Source organism: Corvus hawaiiensis, chromosome 3 (assembly GCF_020740725.1).
Source record: "Corvus hawaiiensis isolate bCorHaw1 chromosome 3, bCorHaw1.pri.cur, whole genome shotgun sequence".
Classification (NCBI taxonomy): domain Eukaryota; kingdom Metazoa; phylum Chordata; class Aves; order Passeriformes; family Corvidae; genus Corvus; species Corvus hawaiiensis.
Window position 1 is genome coordinate 115,087,318 of NC_063215.1, and position 17,335 is coordinate 115,104,652.

The following is a 17,335-nucleotide window of genomic DNA, read 5'->3' on the forward strand; positions in this document are numbered from 1 at the left end:
CTAGTGCAACAGCATCCTACAACATAAATTCTATCATTAAAAAAAGAGTTAAGAAAATGCAAAATACAAGTCTGATTAAATAAGAACAAGATCAACCTAACCTGCAATTCCTGAGGTTTGGGAGTGATTTTTTTCTATTCATTTAATGTTTGTCATTCATGTAAGAGAACATATTCTGTTAATGAAGGTTTGGCATTTTTTCCTCAAAAGTTAATTTCTAAAATCCCCTTATACATCATAAGTAAAGAATATTTGTCTGTTGATTTTTGGTTTTCTTTCCACTGAAATAACATTGAGATTAACTGTAGCGCAGTACTTTTTCTGTACCATGGAAATTTCCTGCCTTATAATGTATGCTGAGATAATATATAATTTAACATATGTAGTATTTGTGTTGTTTGGACTGAAAATAAGTTGGTGAATAGTGAAAAACTTCATGTATAGAATAAGAAACTCTCATGTCTTTGTTACAGGGATCATCTTTATTTATTTCTTTTTAATATTGAAACAAATGGCAAGGAAGTGGCTTGCTAAATGGTTGAAAATATATGTATCTGAAGATGTAATCATTACATCTTCACATGTAATTTTGAATTTTCATTGTAGTTCCACTACTTGTAATGGCTAACAGTAACCAAGGATCATGCTAGTACAGGCTATTTTTGGTAGTTAACAAAGGCAGAGATATTATATTTTGAGGGTATTTGACCTGAACTGTTTCCCAACTTCTCAAAATTAAAAGGTGGGATTAAATTTGTCTCAAAAAAAAATGCTTTCACTGACAGTGAAGCCTTTGGGGTGCCAAGGGGAGGCTGGCCCCATCAAACACACATTGATTGTGCTGGATATGTTTCACTCTCTGAAAGCTTTTGACTCACCTTTGGTGGTATCAGTCATGAATCTGTTATGGGGCAGCAGAGCACACACCTCAGTGAAATTCATTTTTCTTTTATGATGATATCTGCATATCTGTCAGAATCTTCAAGTCTTGCTGGGATCATCTAACCTTTGATCTCCTGCTCTGGTTTAATTGCTATGCAAGGAGAAGTGGTTCAAAGGATCAGTGTGCTCAGCGTGCTGTGACCTTCATCAGCCACGTTAAAGGAACGTGAGGAATAGGAATGAGTAAAAGTTTTAAACCCATCTAGTGATGCTTTTTTGCAGTATGTGAAAGTCACTCTCAAAAGAAATAATGTGGAAATATCTTTTCATGGCATCTCATGTAATTCATGTAAGACACCTTCCATAATCCAGAGGAAGAATTTGTGCTTCAGTGCATTTTTTTAAACCTTTTACAGAATTCTGTGAAATGCCTTGAATTCTGATCAGCTATTCTTTTTCTTTCCCTCCTCCCAAATTATGGACTTTATGAACACAAAGAAAAATGGCCATGACACAGAGCAGGAAGAAAACAGTGTGGCAGTTTATAAAGCTCCACTGACAGAGAGCTGAACATCTGAATAATGTGCTCTTTGTCTGAATTTTGGGTTGCAGCTGAGTAGGAATGTGTTTGTGTGCATAAAGATACCTGCATATGTATCAGGCAATTAAAGATCACTGGAACAGGCTGTTAACTCATAAATCAGGACACTTTTAAGACTTCAGGGACAGCACCATACTGGATTAACAGGCATTAACAATACATGTGAGCAGCTATTAGTTTTCTTAATCATTATCACTGCAAGCACGACAGTTGGTCTTTAACACTGACATCTTAAATTAGTGGTGAGTGCAGGACCAGAGAGCTGATGCTGTATACCTGGTGCTGGAAGTCCAGGTAATCAGACCTGAGACTGCTTTGATAGGGATTTCTTCTCCATCTGTCTTTCCTCTCTTACCTTTGGTGCTCCTTACACTCTCCACAAAGACACGGGGTGTTTGCATCTGCTGTTGTAATTCAGCATACTTTTGAATCCAGGACTTGCTCAAATTTTCCCAGAAATCTTTCTTTCTTATTGTGCATGTTACTCTGATTCCATCAGACACCTCTCCTGCTTTTTCTGCAGGATAATTTTGCTTTTACCAGATGTCTTTCCTGCCTGCTCTATATCTTCAATTCCCATATTACAGACTTGACTATATGTGCATGTTTTCCTGTATCCTGCTTGGGCAGCTAAGCTGCAAATCCCCCTTTACCTAATGATAATTATATACAATTTATATATGTATGCTCAGTTCTGTGGAAAAAAAATGCTTGTTGTAGGGTGCTTTTGTCTGGGCTCAAGGCAGACAAGCACACATTCTATCAGCTTTTACTTCATGGGTGGAACAGGCCACTGCTTTAGAGATTGGTCCAGTCTTTTAACTGCAGTTGCAGCTGATGTATTTCTCATCTTGGAGGCTCCATATCATTGAAGTAACACTCTCATTCTGAGTATTAGTTCTGCAGTGTGTGACTGAGAATAGTCAGGAAAATCTTGTTTGTTTGATAGCTGTTTCTTTTGAGACTTAATTACTCTGGTAAGTAGTTTTTGTTCGTTGTTTTTTAACCTTGCTATGTTTGTTCCTCAAGATACTAGTCTTGTTAAATTACATCTTGTATTTTAAACCTAGGCGTCTTTGTAACTTCTTGCGTTTTCTTTTATAGTGGAATTTCTGTGGAGCCATACAACAGAGAGCATGTGTGTTGGATATATGTCTGCACAGGATGGCAAAGCTAAGGTAAGCCATGAGAAATAGGCTGTAATACAGTAAAATGAGTGCAGAAGCTAAGGAGAATTTGTATTAATGATAATGAAATATGTAAGAAATTTCTATCTTTAAGAGAATAGCAAAAGTAATGGGTGCCCAAGCAGTTAAATGTGTCAATTGATTAGGCATTTCTAATTTCTTTTTTTAATTGCAGTAGTTAACAACCCTATCCTAACATATGATTCATGTCAGGATAAGGTGCCACGAACATGTCCATTCCTTCTGCTGACAGTAATTGTATTTGAATAACTTTATCCATCTTGATTCAGCTATGCTGGTACCATGTTTTTCTGTGGGCATGTCTTCCTTCAGCTAAAGCAATTGCACCATCAAGGAAGATATAAAACAAACTTCAAACAAGTTCCTAGAATAGCCTCTCTGATAAATAATTCCAATATTGCCATCCATATTTTCAGTTTTTTGGGGCCTTATAATTTATTTTTAATGAGAGAAGTATTATGTTAAAATTGAATTTAGCAGTGAAAACTGGAAAATTCTGTCACATCATGATCAAGGAGTAGGGATTAACCAAGTGGATGAGCCATCCATTCTTAGGAAAAGAGCATGGAAGGGAGAAAAAGGAGGGTACTGTTACATAGCAACTAGAGCATTTAGGAGAGATGTTTGGAGAACAGGGATGAACATGGGAGAAGCTGCAAGCAGAGACAGTCATAATTTCTGTAGGCATTAATGCAAAGGGGGATGTGACCAAGGTGGTAATAAAAGAATATACCAAGGTATAAAAGAAGAAAATCATCATCAGATATTTTACATAGCAAAACTGGTGTCACACTCTGTTTCAAGCACTGGGAATGGATGAGTTCATCCTCAAGGCATAAAATGTGCAGGAAAAAAAGACAAGAACGCCCCAGAAAGACAAGAAAGATAACAAGCAGTTGATGAAGGAAGTGCTGGTAGAGATACAAGTGAAGGATTTGCTTCGCTTTTGCGTAACTTAGGTACAATTCTTTCCAGATAACTATCCATGGAAGAGAGTGTGGTTATGATTCTTTTCTTAATATTTATTTCAGATTTTGTTGAGAAAAGTCCAAACTGAAGTTAAAAGCTCAGATTGAAATGAGCGAAACTAAAGCAAGTTCAGCTACAGATGTTCTAGTACTTGCTAGTTAGCTTTTAAATTGTTGTCTTGTGTCTGCAGTGAAAGAATAACTGAGAATAAAGGATGTTAAATGTTTCCAGTGTGCACACCTGCCTCTGACTTACACTGCAAAGCTCAAGTTTTGTTTCTTCCTGGTAGTGTCTAATTAATAAATAAATGCTAAATATGAAATCTGTCCGGTAATGTGTATTAACATGACAGTGCCATGCCCAGAGTTGCTTTCCTACTCACAGTTGCAACATTTGACATCTGGTGTGCATTGTTTTCATACTGCTGGTAAATTCTCCAGCTGGTAATCCTGATTGTGCTGACAGACACAGCTGCTCTTCTTGGTTCACTTTTAAATTATGTTTTTGACCTTCACTGAAGAGTTAATCCCCCTCCCTTTCTTCCTTCTTTGAGTCTGTGGCCACAAATGCTTTCCAGAGAAAAACCACAAACGCTTTTGCTGCTGACTTCTATTGATCAAAAAAAGTCTTCTGCCATAAAAGCTGGAATTTTGTTCTGCTACAACTAGGACTAAGTTATAGATGGAAAACTGGGCTTGAAATAGAACACAATGTATTGCAAGTGAAAAAAAAACAAACCTCTGTTCTTTAACAGAGTGACTGTTTTGCCACAGTTAATTTTGAGTGCTTGCCATGAAAGAATAATGGGATAAGAGTTCATAAAAGTATAAAATATCACTTGTTTATGGGTACCATAGCAAAATTATTAGGCAGCATCTTGTAAGGAAACATTTGCTTTCCTGTTTTTCTAGGGTGGTAAAGACCTTCAGGTTTTATTTCTTTCATCGGTCTAGGACTTGAGTTTTGTTTTTTTGTTTTTTGAGGGGTTGTCACAGTGGCTGATTTTGGACTGGTTCAATTTAATCAACAATTTAATGAAGATGAAAAAAATAAAAAGCAAGACTTAAAAAGCTAGAAGGTTTTTAAGTGTCTGCTCTTATGAACTAGACTAATATTAGAATCATATAAAGGGGTACATAGTAAGGAAAAGAGGAACCTGCTTTACAGTCTTAGTGTGGTTCTTAGGGCATGGGGGGTTAATGCAGTTCATAACAGGACCTAGCAAATGGTGGTTCTGAACCCCAGATGGAAACTGTGGAGGTACAGGATGCCTTTCTTACAAGGCAAACACACAAGGCAGATGCAGCTCACCTGCAGACACTGGTGTGCTCAAGACATGGAGACAACCAGTTAACTCCTTAAAAGAACAGTGGGGCAGGAAAGTGGAATCATTGGCTTGAAGTGGTACGTACACCCTGACCTGCGGGTGCTTCTGGCTTTAGCAGTGTTAGCTCTCCCAAGGACTGACCCCTTGCACCAGGGGTTTGTTTGCTCCCAGTTTAGGGAAGACTGGGTTCTGCAGCTGGCCGCTCACCTCCAGATCAAACTGCCTGAATGTTAGCTCACCAGCACCAGATGGCTGAGCCTGGAAGAGCTGTGCAGTAATAGTGGTTTGATTTGAAGCATACATTCTGGAAAGGTGTCCAGTCTTTTTTTTTTTTTTTTTTTTTTTTAAACCAGTTGCCTGGAATAGACACCATTTCCTGTTGGATTAAAGTTTTTGGTTGAATGTTGCTTTAAAAATCCTGCATAGCCTTGCCAGATGAACTAAGTTCACACCTTATTACTGACACAGTCACCTCTGGTTGTGTGTCCTATCAGCTCTTTCTTGATGCTGGAGCTATTTCAGCTCCTCCACCACTCGTAGCTCTGGCAATGTCATCTCCAGCACCTGCATGGTGGATGGCCCAGTAGCTTCCCTCAGATTTTTATGCCACAAACAGCTAATCAAGGCATATCTTAGCTGGTTCAGCTGTGCTTTTCTTTTTTTCTTGTCATCCTTCTCGACACAAGCAGCTTCATAATCACTTGGTGCCAGCATTTGTCACAAATTGGATGTGGAAGGACACAAGCTTTCATCTGAGCATTTTGGCTCTTTCCTTTACTTCTTGAACTAACCTGCACCGCCTGGTGCTGCACCTAACCCAGGATGGTGCTTGGGAACCTCAGTTATGAGCTCAAGGGGCAGATAGACTCTGGTTTAGGAGCTTCTGGACCCAAACTTCCTTCCTGAAGCAATACTGTGACAGATTGTTTCAGCATCAGACCTGTTCTTTGGGAAGATGGATGGGCTTCCCAAGATCTCTTGAAGGAAGGTCTTGTATTGCCACCTCTGTGATGGTAGAGTTGTCACAGTAGCTGATGCTCAGCTCTTTCTATCAGTAGTGAGGCTGTTGGAATATTCTGGGCTGCAGTGCAAGTTTTGGGCTGCAGCCATGAGAGTACATAGAAACAGATAGAAAACATTAGTTTGTGGATTCCCTCTGCGCTCACACAGCTCCTTTTGTAGCAGTAACTGCTGCATCAGGAAAGGTTATGACTTCTAGATTGAAGGACTGGGAGGTTAAATAACTGCATGAACTGAGGAGGATTTTTTTTTTTTTTTGTTATTGTGTTACTGACTCATGAATTATGAGATATGAATTTAAGATATTAAATCAGCAATTATTTTTTTTCCAGTCCAGATTTTCTTTTTCTGAGATACTAGTTAGTCCTCAGAATAACCTTCCAGATGCTTAGGGTTTTTTATGGATCCATAATAGATCCAACAACTGATCATAGCTTCAGCTAAGAAGGTCACTCTGTTACTGGGGCTCTGACTTCTTTAAAGTTACTCTGGCAGGGTTTAGTTATCATTTCCTATTTTCCTGAATTTATTGGGTTGTGTTTTGAGAGCTTAAGCATTTTTGTTGTCAGCACTGGGAAATAGCTCTACTCTGTGTTGCTTCTTGCAGCTCTGTTCATACTGCCATGGATGATGTGTAATACTTAATAATTCCTTCAATTCACCCATAATGTGATTTTAGATTTAAATGAGGAATGGGAAGGAAGGGGTGTTAGTGGTTAGGTTGCACAAGTCAATTGACTCTTCTTAGTTACAAAGACTTCATATCTTCTTGTTCCTTGTCTGCTTGCCCAATGGAGGTTGCTTCAAAGGAAAATAAATTCTTCAATCTCAAATGACAGTGCAGCGTATGCCTGCAATGTGAGTTCACATACCAATGGCATCTCTTGAAGTTTCTGGCTGTGGGTAGGCAGCCTTTCTTTGATTTAATGTTGTGTATCTGTGCATAATCAGACAGGAGCCCTTTTATCTCAGACAGGGTCTGCAGAATATTTGTTTACTCAAGTCCTGCAGTATATTCTGTATGCAGAAAGTGTAAGTGGCTGGGATACTTACTTCTTCCTGGATCTGACAAGTGTCTTGTCATGGGGAGAATAGTTGGTGGTGGCTGATGTTTCTGCTCCTAGATAGGTAATTCCTCACTGTGTTTTCAAGAGTATTTGAAGTCAGAGCGCTTTTTTTCCAGGGCAAGATCCAGCCTTGATAGCAGCAAAATGCAGTTTAGGTAATTTATTTTGTGTAAGTATTTGAAATAATCTATCAGCTCACTATATTTCTTAGTATTTATAAATCTGCTATATGATCTCTATAAATGTTGCAAACTTTGGCAATTATTGTAAATGTTGCAATACTTTTGAGATATCCTTGTAGTTCAGCCTCATAGGCTTTAGTTTTCCTAACAGCTGGATGACTTAGACAGCAAATTTAAAAAGTCCAGTTGCAATATTGAATATAATCCAATTCAATTGCCAGTTTAAATCTCTTTTTGGCAGCTATTCAGTTCTTTTAACATGAAATGCTAAGCTTTATGTTATGGCAGGTTTTAATAATGCAAAGTTACATGAACCATTCTTTCCATTCTCAAATGAACCAAATTCACGTTGCTTTGCAAGACGTGGTATAGCAGTAGTGGAGAGTGTTACATATTGCTGTGCTTGAAAACATCCATCAGCAGCAAGTGCTGTCCACACCAAATGTTGTGGTTGTGATGTGCAAACAGAAACTTTTATCTTTGACAGTTAATTTCATTTTCCAGTATAAGCAAACATGGTGGACAGGGAGACCATCTCCAGTTCACTTTTCCTGTGGATATGTAAGCTGTCATCATCAGATTTGTTCGCCTTTACTGATGCTGTAAAATTTAGCAGAAGTCCTTCCCTCTATGTTTGAAGTGATACATGTGACAAACACTGGTTGTAGTGATTATTATTGGTTTTCTGAGGATGAGCTTCTGTATTTGACTTTGTGAGTAAAAGGTCTGTGAAAGCCCTTTGTCAGGAGAAGGGCAGTTTTCCAGTGCTCATTGGGTGAAGAAAGACATCTTGGAAGAATCCTAATTCTATTTTGAAAATTAGTGGAAAAATTTACTGAGCCTGTTCAGTGAGCAGAAATACGAAGTCAAATAATTCAGTCATTCATTTCAGACTACAGAGACAGTCTTTTAACTTCATGAGACAGGAAAAGTATATGTCACTGTTCTAATTATTTTCTTTAATCTTCACTCTTGTCTGGAGACTGGGGAATCAGTCAGAAATTTTCATTTGAAAAGTACTCTGGGCATACAGTGGACCATCCAGTTCTCTCATAAAAATAATTCTATTTGTTGGAAATAACCTTTAGTGCTAAGATACTAGTTAAAATGTTTGGCTCGTAGACCTTCATGGAAATCAACAGGCTCTGAGATGAGAAGATAAGTTCACTTTTTGGATTGGGTTCTTGCATAAAGCCAGTAGTTCTGGAACTCTCCCTGCATTTGACTGACAGAGTGAGGTAGGGAAGATGGGACTGTGTGTCCAGGTATGCAAATATAAATGCAGTAACCTGACTTAGCACCTGCAGTTCACAATGATACAAATCACATTTGAAGATACATGACAGGGTTTTAGAATACCTCTACAAAACCCTGGGGTGCTGAGCTGATTTGATGATTGGTTGGTATGTGTCTTTAGGCTGTCTTGATACAAGTATGAGTGATTTAGTTAGAGACCTAAATAGTTTGTAGTAATATACTTAAATCACAGAATGAATTTGAGCTTGGAAAACTGTTAACTTCCTATGCAACCTGTATTTAAATCATTACTTTCAGTGCAGTGAGACCAGAATCACCCCATCATCAGTTGTTTCCCAACAAGGACAATATTCTGGAGCCTCTCTTTCTTTCTATTTTTTCCCCATTTTTTTTCTTTATTAAGGTTTCACCAAACAAGATGCACACGGCATTTTCTGATAGCAGCAGTTGCCAGTATTTTGTGGGGCACCTTCTCCTGCCATACTACAGGTGTACATACAAACCATGGTGGAGGAGAGATTACCAGGAGACAGAGCAGCAGAGCTGCTGCCAAAATGGGCTTTTACTGCTTACAAAATAAATTCAGAATGTGTGGTCAGATGGTTCTGATGGTGGAAGTGTGTACACAGCTAGAAGGCTCCAAATTTCTTAAGAATATATGGGTTTGGTGGTACTCCTTTTTTCAAGGAGCAAAGCTGTAGAAAGCAATTTCCTTAAGGATATGGCATACTAGGTCTTTCATTATATTTCATCTCTATAGTGTAATGAATGGAAAAAGTTTGTTTTATAAATTATTCTGTCTAAAGCACATCCTGAGTGTGTAATAAGAGTGCTAAACACATGAAGCACTCCCTAGATTTGCTTAAGAACTGAATGTGCTGCCATCTGGTAGTTGTACTCTGTCCTCTTGGCAGCGTTTTATTGACTTCAGCTTTCTCATGCAGCACTGTCTGTCTCCTGGCTTAAATTTTATATATTCATTTTACATTGCATTTATGCTTTTAATGAAAGAAAAGTGCCCTAAGTAGTTGTGACAAACTGGTACTTTTACATGAATAAAAGAAGGAGACTAGCTCTTTAAAAGAAAACCTTTTTCATGTTCCTTGGTCTCCAGGTTGTTTCAGAATCCTTGTCTATGAGACATGAAATAATGTAAGTCAAAAAGATGAAACCGTATATTGTTCCTGTAGGAGTTAACGTGTATTCCAGAGGAGAAAGACCTGTTAGTTTCGTAGGTAGTGGGAAACTTTGCAGTGTGCATCAAAAAGCACTGGGAGAGAGTAACATTCCAGAGTCTGCAGCACTGGGGTTGGGGGGATCGATAGATCCATGATGTTGGTTTGGTTAGGAGGGAAAGAAGGAAACATTGTGTGTTTGGATGTCGAGTACATGGAGCAAGAATCAGCGTCTGAAGGTTGGCTAGCTCATTTGGGCTTTATGGGGGGGGTAGGAAGCAAAAAATCAAATCTTTCTTCCAGCACTTGCCTGTTTTCCTGTAGAACTGTGGGCACGAGGTTCCTCCTTTAAGCTGCAGCAAAAATCTGTGGTGACTGATTGTTGTCCCAGTTGTCAGTACCTCATCTCCTCCCGGACCCTCACCAACCTCCCTTTTCTCTAGGAAGGCAAATCACATCAGAATATTCTTGGGACTGTAAAACGTCTATATATGAAGCTGAAGATATGGATAACCCCATCATTCTTAATCTACCATTCTTTGACATACTCTTTCCTCAAAGAGAGGCTTCTGTGGAGCTGACTGGAGGATTCATTCAGGAAAATTATTTATTTTCCCTTTTTTTTTTCTGGTCCCAGGCACAATTTCTTCCAGGTGTGGGTTCATTCAACTTGTAAAGCTGACAGAATAATTGAGTTCAGTTAAAACCTTTCCAGTGTCATTATTTTTTGTTTGCTTTTTTATTTTTAAGTTTTTAAAAGCTAAACCTAATTGACTATGCAATCTGGACTTAATGTAAAATATGATGGTGGGATACAAAAATGTAACAAACTTTACAAATAAGTTCTGCGGTTAATTTAAAAATATTAAGTGTTCTTTGATGTTTCTTTTTATTTACTGAAGTTTGTTCTTATGGTTAAGAACAAGAGAGATATAATTGTAAGAATTTGCTTGGGAGTTTTCTGAAGTTGTCTTGACATGGCAATGTTATCCTGTCAAATTATTTGTTAAATCACATCTGAAACAATATCATCTTAGATCTGTCTCATTTTTGTTCTACATAAGGCAGCCATTGGTGAAAGTAAAAAGAAGTAGTCAGTGTAAACCAGATCTGTATTTACGCCATCATAGAAAGTATGAAAATACACAGGATGCAAGTAAAGGCTTTCAGAAATGTTTTATTATGTGTGGTTTCAGTGTTTCTGTAAATGGAAGTCTTCAGATGCTGGTGTATAGTGGTTTGGGGTCTTGTGTATGGGAAATGGGTTCTTCCTGACGTAGGAAATGAGGTTTTCTATAGGAAATGTGTTTTGGGCAGCTATTTAAGGCCAGCTACTTGCTAATGTATTAATAGATAGTGACTACCTGCTTATCCCCTCTTGTACGTTTTCCTTTCCTTGCTCAAAAATTCATTAGGATTAACTTACTGGTTTGCTCTGATTGCAGTATCTCGCTCAACAACCCAGTGGCATTCTTCCTCTGAGGAAACTTGCTACCATGCCCATCAAACAGTGTTGCTTTTATACTGTTACCCTTTTCATTTAGAAATTTTCACAGACCTGGAGAAATATCATGGATCTGTCAGTCACAGAATAAAAAATACCTTTCTTCCACTTGATTTTCTTCCTTTTACTTTTTTTTTTTTTTAATTTATGAAATGACATTTACTGACAAATTGTCAGTTACATTTTGGGGGAAGCTGTAACAGATCTGAAGGGAGTATTTTCTTCTTGGAGTGGTAAGTCACAGTTGTAACTGAAATTGTTCTGAAAGTAGGAACTTGTTCATATATCAAGCAGGAAAGCCAGAGATCAAAGTTTCAGCTGTAAAATGAAAACATTGAAATGTTTTTGATTAAATCTTGTTCTGTGATTTAACTGAAAACAAGACCACCTAAGTGAAGGCACCACGATACCCTTATCAAGAAAGGAATTAAAAGAAGCTGCCCGAGACACAAAATGTCTCTTCAGTGTAATGAACTGAGTTTAGAATCTCAAATAATTTTCTGCTGAATTGATGCAAGTTATTCTTACTGAACTTTTACATTTGTACTTCTTGTCACACCCCATGGCCTTAGTTGCACCAATTAAATCTTTTAAGTGGGATAATGTATGTACCAACAAATATGTTGTGGGCTGCACTTACAGGAAGCTGTAGTTTCTAAATGCCAGCAACTTTATGTTGTGAGCTTTATACCATAGTAGCAATCATTTCCAGTTCCTAATTTAATATAACATGAGCTGTTTTCACAGTGTAAAAACATGTGCAGAGGGGATAAAAAGTCATTACTCTTAACAGTAAGTCAAAGTATCTTTTCATAAGTGGATGCTTTCGCCCATCTAATAAAGCATACCCTAGTATATAAAGGATCATTAACAGATTTTTACAGCCACTGAGTTACAATTCAGTTATAAAGTGGAGTTTTGTGTACACAGACACACGCGCCCACTTCCTGGCTGAAATGTTCCAGTGCCTTCTCAAAGGCTTTTAAAACTTTCTGTGGAAAAGATGCCTATTGGCAGAAACACAATTGTTCTTTGGATTGATTTATTTGGTAGTTGGCAACAGGAAGTCTTTGGAGTTTTTTAGGTGGATGACTAGGTATTTTATGCAGAGAAATTTCTCCTTTGCATCCTGATCATTGCAGTTGCCTTATGCTCTGAAGTATTAGTTTAGCTCTGTGAAATAGTTAATTCTGTCTGAGATTTCTGTAAGGTGTATTTCTGTATGCAGTAGTAAACACTTCTGAATCTCCCTAAGAAATAGACCTATAAACCATGAAATGCCAGAATGATTTTCTTTTGTCTTCACTCTGGATATTTCTTTCTACTTTCAGTGCACTGATTCATCCAGTTTACCTTTTCTATGCATCTGTCATGGTCTTTCTCTTCATGTGTTAAACATCAATGCAATCAAAAAAGAAAAAGAATCTCAGTTTCTTTTCAAGTTGCTTTGTAATTTATGCTCAGACTTCGGTGAGGGAACAGCTTAATTGTTCAGTATTTACAAGCTTACTTTGTCCTGCATAATTTTGCCTTTTCTCAGTCCATAATATTCTCTTGACTTCTCCACAGACTCACATTTCAAGACTTCCTCCTGGAGCTGTGGCAGGACAGTCCGTGGCAATAGAAGGAGGAGTTTGCAGGCTGGAGAGTCCAGAAAGCAGCTGATTCTTCACTTCATTGCAAAGAATGTGAATGACTTTTTTGTACAATAGGAGTTTTTTTGTGTTTTAACAGATGTTGGAAATTCTGCTTTTGTTTTATACTCCGTATTGCAACCATGTGCACCATAACTTGAGACAAGTGCTGCTGTAGTTTATGTTCTCACTCCGTGAATGGGGGTTGTGTGCATGTTTATTTTGTCCCTGAATAAAATAGGAACTCTCCCCAGTTGTGCAAAGATCATGTATGATTAATGATGGTGTTCTCATTTTTTTATGTTGAAAGATAACCAAAAGTTAAGAAAAAAAAATTTAAAGATATGGTCACAATTGTCATTCATATTCTAAATTTAAAAGTAACAGGCCTTTGAAGTGGCTTTATAATGATGCAAAAAATGATTATGGTTTCTAAAATGATTATGGTTTCTAAGTTTCTCAGTGGTTAAAAGAAATCCAGAGGTTGTTTAAACACGAGTTGTTTTTTTCCTCTCCAATAAGGAGGATTTTTTTTTTTTTTTTGTTCAAAGAATGGTTTCAGTGAAACAAACTAGAGCAAAATTAAGGCTCAAATTGTTTTAAAATAGGCTTATAGGTCATATCTCTGTTCCCATACCAAGATGTTAATAGCTCCAAGCTGTATGTATTGCAAAAAGCTATATGAAGATAATGTATCGTAACGCAGTCTTTATGTATAATGGAATATTACAGTGTAAATAAGAAGAGTTTATGGAAAGATGCGATATTATTCTTCACTTCTGCTTTAAATCTATTTTTAAGAGAGGTACAGAAATGAACATATTACTGGATGCGAAGTGCAATGTGTATTAAGTGGCTGGTGGGAGGTCTGATACTGAGCTTTTGTATTGCTTAAGCAGCGTCCTCAAGCCCAGCCACAGCATGGGTATTTATATAACTGTGTGTAATATGTAAGTACTGTGCATAAATTTACTGTAACTCTTTTGATACCTTCAACAAAACTGCAGTGTAAAACAATGTAATCCTTGTCTGCCTCGTGAAGCATTGGCAGCTGAACTGTCATGTGTCACCAGTTTGGATATGTGAGCCAGGCTGCCCAAGTCTTAAAAGTGAGTTCTGACGTACAACCTTCCACTCAGTCCTTTTTTCTTCACAGCACTGGCAGCAATAGAAGACTTTTGTAATTAATTCATTGTCCTGATAAGTATGCCAAAGAGAAACTAAAATAGTTCATCTTTTTTTCCCTGGTGGATATTTGATAATTCTGTTTTCAGAAATAGTGGATGAATAGATATTCAGACTGTATTCGCTTAATCGGGCATTGTACTTGCCTGTTTTGTAATGTTGTGCCTGCCTATAACAGACATACTTGACTGATGAAATGGTTATATTGATTGTAGTACCAATCTTTCATGGAAAAGAATAAATTTTTTTAATAGCCTGAGTTCATTTTCACCTTTATACTACAGCATATATCGAGATACTGTCATCTGTGTGTGGTTTTTTTAATTGTGACCTCAGTGTAGCCCTATAGTTGAAGATACTTCAATACAGTTCTGTAAATAGTATGAAACAGCAGCTTTCCAGATTGCACAACAACAACGTGGAATGTACCTGTCTTAAAATAGTCTGTGCCGAAATACCAGGTTGGATCCTCAGTGATGCACTCATGGTCTGAGGAAATGAAGGACTGTCCTGCAGCACTCCAGAAACAATGCAGCCGAAGCTGTGTTGTCACAGCCCTTAGAGCTGCTCTCACATGGTTAATGATTAAATGATTGTGTGGACCCTTCACTATGTAGTGAGTGAAAAATTGAAGATGATGTATATGGGTTTGTGCATACCCACATTTGAAAATGGCCTTGTTATTAGAAAAGCTAAAGGAACAGTGTTAGCCTGCTTTTATTCTAAAAGTGCTTTTCTGTTTTGACATCATAGAAATTTTGGCATAAATTCACTCTTTCATGCAATAAGCATGGCAGAATGCCTTGTAAAATGTAAATTGATGAATTGTTTCTTCCCCTTACTTGCTTAATCTCTCTTTTTGGAGTTTTGGATTCCAGCGAAGGATTTTTGTGGTTTGTTTTTACTTTACTTTTGTGTCTATTCAATACCCCAATAAATTTTTTTTCCTTTTTTTGGTGCACAGCTTTCTACCTAAGGTACATATGAGAAGAAAACTGTCTTAGCACATATGAATTTTGGTATCAGTAATTGTGAAGACTGACAGGAGCAGAATTTCCTATCAAACTCCCACTTAAACCAATGAGATAGCTTACACTACTTTAATTATGGGTCTAATTGTGCTACTAGTTCTAGTTTGAGCTTAAAAAAGGCTTATGAAATACAAATGGTGAGGAGGGACACTGCAGTGATGTGGTCTGTAAACCCTTGTGTGTGATGAGTAACTATTGCCACTGGCATAAGCAGATACAGCCCAGGAGGAAATTACACAGTTGAGAGCAATAGTTGCTAAAATTATAAAGGAAGGGTGAGCAGGTGAAATACATAGAAATAAAATTTGAATACTGTCGATTTTATACTTCAACACACAATTATGTGTCCTAGAGGATTTTGTAGCAGACAGGTCAGTGCTGCAGTAGTCCTAGTCAGTCTTCGCCATAATAAATTTTCTTGCTTAAGGCTTTGTAATAGGCTAAACCAAATCTGACACATAACCCATTTTTTGCCTTCCTTTCCTCCTGTGCCTTAACAGCGTGACCCTGCAATGAGTGATTTCAAAGGGCTCCAACTGAGAAAGTTATGGAAGAGAGGCTTGCTGCACTAGAAAAACTTAAGAGGTGATTTGAATTCCAGTTGTGGAGGGTTTTTTTGTGTGGTTTGGGTTTTTTTTAATAAAAACTCTTTACAATTTTTATATTCTGTAAATACGAAGACTCTGCTTCACTGCTTGTGAATTAACCTCTGGAACTGCTGTGACATATGAGAGATTTGAGTGAGGTGGAGGAGGAGAGGACCTGATTTAGAGGAACTGCAGCCGTTCATCTGTAAAGGACAGTACAGAAGGTCCTGTGCAAAGAAGAAGGAAGCTGAAAAGAAGAAAAGCTGGTAATAAATCTAGGGTTACTAGCAAGGTTGGGTAACTGCTATTGTTACTTAGAATGTGAATTAAAAGCAGAATATAGACAAAGTACCCAAAGGAGTTGATGGTTAAGGCATTACAGGTACAATATTTCACAGTGGCGTGGGGTAACAGTGCAACAGTGCAGACAGTCTTTGTAACTCAGTTTTGAGCAGAATGATGCAGGATTAGATGGAAGCTGTCAAGTGTGTATTTGCATGCTTGTAAAAACGAAAGCTTGCAATTTCACTATGATTTCTTTTTCTTCAAGTTGTTATGTGAGTTGTTTACTTTGAGTCAGATATATGAAGAGGTCTGTCAGTCAGTGGTAGCAGGATTTGTCTGTTGAAAGACACTGAATTGCGCGGCCAGTTTTTATAGTGTTGTGTGTGCAAGTAACTGAACACCATCTCCTCATTCTCAAAAGGTTTGCATCTCTAACAGAATTGGGACCCGTGTAATTCTGGGTGGCTGCAATCCCATCCTCTTAATAGAGAGTCACCTTTTCATATTAAAATATGACTTAGGAAAATAACCTGGTTTTCAGGTCAGCTTGGTTGATAAGGGAAGTTTTAGGAGAGAATTGAGAGTTGAAGGGAAAGCTTATACTGTGGCTAGGTTAGGGAATTAAAGGCTCTTGTTAGCAGAGTATACAAAATAAGTTCACCAACAGAGGAGAGCAGAAATCAATGGAAAATCGGTAGAGGGAAAACAAAATTATTTTGAAGGAAAAATAAGAGAGAAACCAAGAAACCTGGGTAAGAATTGATATATCCTTCACATGCTGTTAGGGCTTGTCTTCCAAGGGATATTTGAAGAGACAAAGTATGAACTGCTCCCTTACACTTGGCTTTCATGTGAAAGACTTGTTTTGGTTTACAGCAAAGTGAAGACAAACACAGAATTTCTGGGGCTTTTAGCCTCCATGGAGTGTCAGCAGAGGTTTTGTAGATTCCTTGCAGGAGGGTTGGGAAAGGGCCACTGCTTCATACCAGAGGCCAGATCTGCCAAGAAATGCTGAGAGCCTGTAACTTGCAGGAAATTGTGTTGAGATTTTATATGGAAGGTTGTGGCAAAGGACTCCTGCAGTGTGTTGAGAGACACCATTACTGATTAATAAAACTTACCTCTTTTCCTTTTGCTCATTTTTTTACAGGAAAGCTTGTGGGAGGTTGTGCTGCTCTAGTAGTCCCATGCTTGATTATTCACTCCGTTGGGAGATAACGCAGAGATAAGGAGGACTGGTACACTGACTTCTCTTGTTTTAGATTCTACAGTGACACAGCATTTATCTTCCACATAACCTGGGGGATAAATCCCTGTAAAGACCATTAGCATCACTTGATAGTGATTTAAACACAACAAATGTGTCTTATTACCCACTCCTGTCTGCCTAATGAAGCAAATAGTGTTAGCATGAGCAGCAG

The 17,335-nt window shown here is 37.9% G+C and overlaps 1 protein-coding gene across 6 annotated transcripts in view; it reads left to right on the forward strand.

Moving 5' to 3' along the window:
* The window catches only part of TASP1 (taspase 1), an 84,530-nt gene extending 70,260 nt beyond the window's left edge, over positions 1–14,270 (forward strand). For all 6 annotated transcript variants that reach the window (XM_048298609.1, XM_048298614.1, XM_048298610.1 and 3 more), the window contains 2 exons: positions 2,588–2,661; positions 12,762–14,270. In XM_048298609.1, coding sequence (XP_048154566.1) covers positions 2,588–2,661; positions 12,762–12,857 — 170 coding nt within the window. In that variant the 3' untranslated portion in view covers positions 12,858–14,270. The remainder of the gene's footprint in view (positions 1–2,587; positions 2,662–12,761) is intronic.
* The last annotated feature ends 3,065 nt before the right edge of the window (positions 14,271–17,335 follow it).